Source organism: Anabas testudineus, chromosome 10, assembly GCF_900324465.2.
Source record: "Anabas testudineus chromosome 10, fAnaTes1.2, whole genome shotgun sequence".
Lineage (NCBI taxonomy): Eukaryota > Metazoa > Chordata > Actinopteri > Anabantiformes > Anabantidae > Anabas > Anabas testudineus.
The window spans coordinates 9,288,269-9,289,819 of record NC_046619.1 but is presented as its reverse complement, the minus strand read 5'-3'; the positions used below and the strand labels follow the sequence as shown (position 1 = coordinate 9,289,819).

The following is a 1,551-nucleotide window of genomic DNA, read 5'->3' as shown; positions in this document are numbered from 1 at the left end:
ATGTCCCGAAACTATTTCTGCCCAGTATGTCTGTACAATGTCTCTGCAGACGACCCAAAAACCCTCACACTGAGGACAAGACTCCAGGAAGTCACTGTGCTTGGTCAAGATACAGTTCTGATGTGAACTTTTACTGCAGAGACATGAGAGTGGTTTCCATTTACTCACCTTCTGTCTTTTACTCATACCTTTACTGTACTCTTTCCTCTTCTCCAGGTGGTTCATCAGTGATTTCCAATGCCTCGACCTCTGACTCCCCAGCTCTCACTCAAGTGTTGACCTCTAAATCTGCTGCTGGTCATACAGAAGCAGCCACAGTGGAGCCGAGCAGCACTGGCCGAACACACAGCCTTCCAGAAACCAGTAGCAGTTCATTGCTGGACATACGAAAGCCACTGCCTCTAGACTCTCCACCTCTTCCTTCTCCACCGCCCCCTCTTGCGGGAGAAACCCCATTGTCAAAACCATCTTCTACCACCAGTCCTCCCCCAACACCCCCTCTCGCTGAGAGCCCCCAGCGTCCAACCACGCTCAGCATAAAGACACTGCCAAGGCCCACAGTAAGGGAGAATGGCGGCCCCCCAGCTGGGGTAGATGAGGACGAGGAGGAGAAGAAGATGCTGGAGGAAGAGCTGAAGAAATGCATCGAGGACTTTAGAAAAATCCGCCTGCCCAGAGTGTTTCCAGATCGCAAGAGGCACTGGCAAAATGACCTGCTCAAAAAATACAATGCGTAGAACGCTTTACTGTAGCAAGTTAACAGCACTGATGTGTTATGTTGGGGGGGACATCCCGTTTTATATTCACAGCAAGTTGGAACCTCTAATGTAGTAGCTTATGAATGTCAGCAAGGCCAAATTGTAGTGCTCAGACAAAGCTAGTCTAGCAATCACGCATTGAAACACAATATTTTCCCTTTGCCATCACAGAAACCATCACCTCTTCAGGAACTGCTGATTGCTGAAATTGTTAGCGACACTTCTTTGATCAACACGGCCATTTCTTTCCATTCTGTCAAAGATTAATAAGTGCAATGTCATTAATTGGAAATGTATGTCCCGCTCTCTGTACCATCTCCACTGATCAAGCAACTGGAAAAATGTAAGTGAAGCTCGAGGCGTGTGACCTTGCTGATGCAAAATAAAAGAAAGAAGTGAAATTTCTGGTGCTAATCACGAAAACGATCTCACCTCATCAATATTAACAGTGCGACTTCAAAGCCTTTTTTCTTCTCCTACATGCCCGTGATTCAAAAAACGCAGCAGTTTGGTTCATTTTGTGATTACATTATCTTCCAGCTAGAAAAAAAAAAAAAAAAAAATCACAAAGAGATGCAGTGTACAGGGAAGCGAAGTGGGTAATTACAGATGGCCAGAATGTGGAATAATAATGACAGTAATGACTACATGAACCGACGCACGGTGCCATTTGTTCTGCTCTGCTCTGCATAAAATGTTCATCCAGCTTCACTAATAAATTACCAGATGTGTGTGCATGTGTGTGTGTGTGTGTGTGTGTACATACCATGTTCTCCTCCTTGTTATGGAATAA

The 1,551-nt window shown here is 45.3% G+C and overlaps 1 protein-coding gene across 1 annotated transcript; it reads left to right on the top strand.

Annotated features, from left to right (window-relative positions):
• LOC113160902 (allergen Asp f 7 homolog) lies at positions 1-1,026 on the top strand. The gene is made up of 2 exons (XM_026358366.1): positions 1-103; positions 217-1,026. The coding sequence occupies exons 1-2, from the start codon at positions 1-3 to the stop codon at positions 735-737; spliced, it is 624 nt and encodes a 207-aa protein (XP_026214151.1). The 3' UTR covers positions 738-1,026.
• The last annotated feature ends 525 nt before the right edge of the window (positions 1,027-1,551 follow it).

What these genes read in the sequence shown, in the direction of transcription:
- LOC113160902 (XM_026358366.1), top strand. Translation starts at nt 1, where the DNA reads ATGTCCCGAAACTATTTCTGCCCAGTATGTCTGTACAATGTCTCTGCA. An exon ending in CCAGGAAGTCACTGTGCTTG is followed by an intron (nt 104 to 216) that starts GTCAAGATACAG and finishes CCTCTTCTCCAG; the next exon opens with GTGGTTCATCAGTGATTTCC.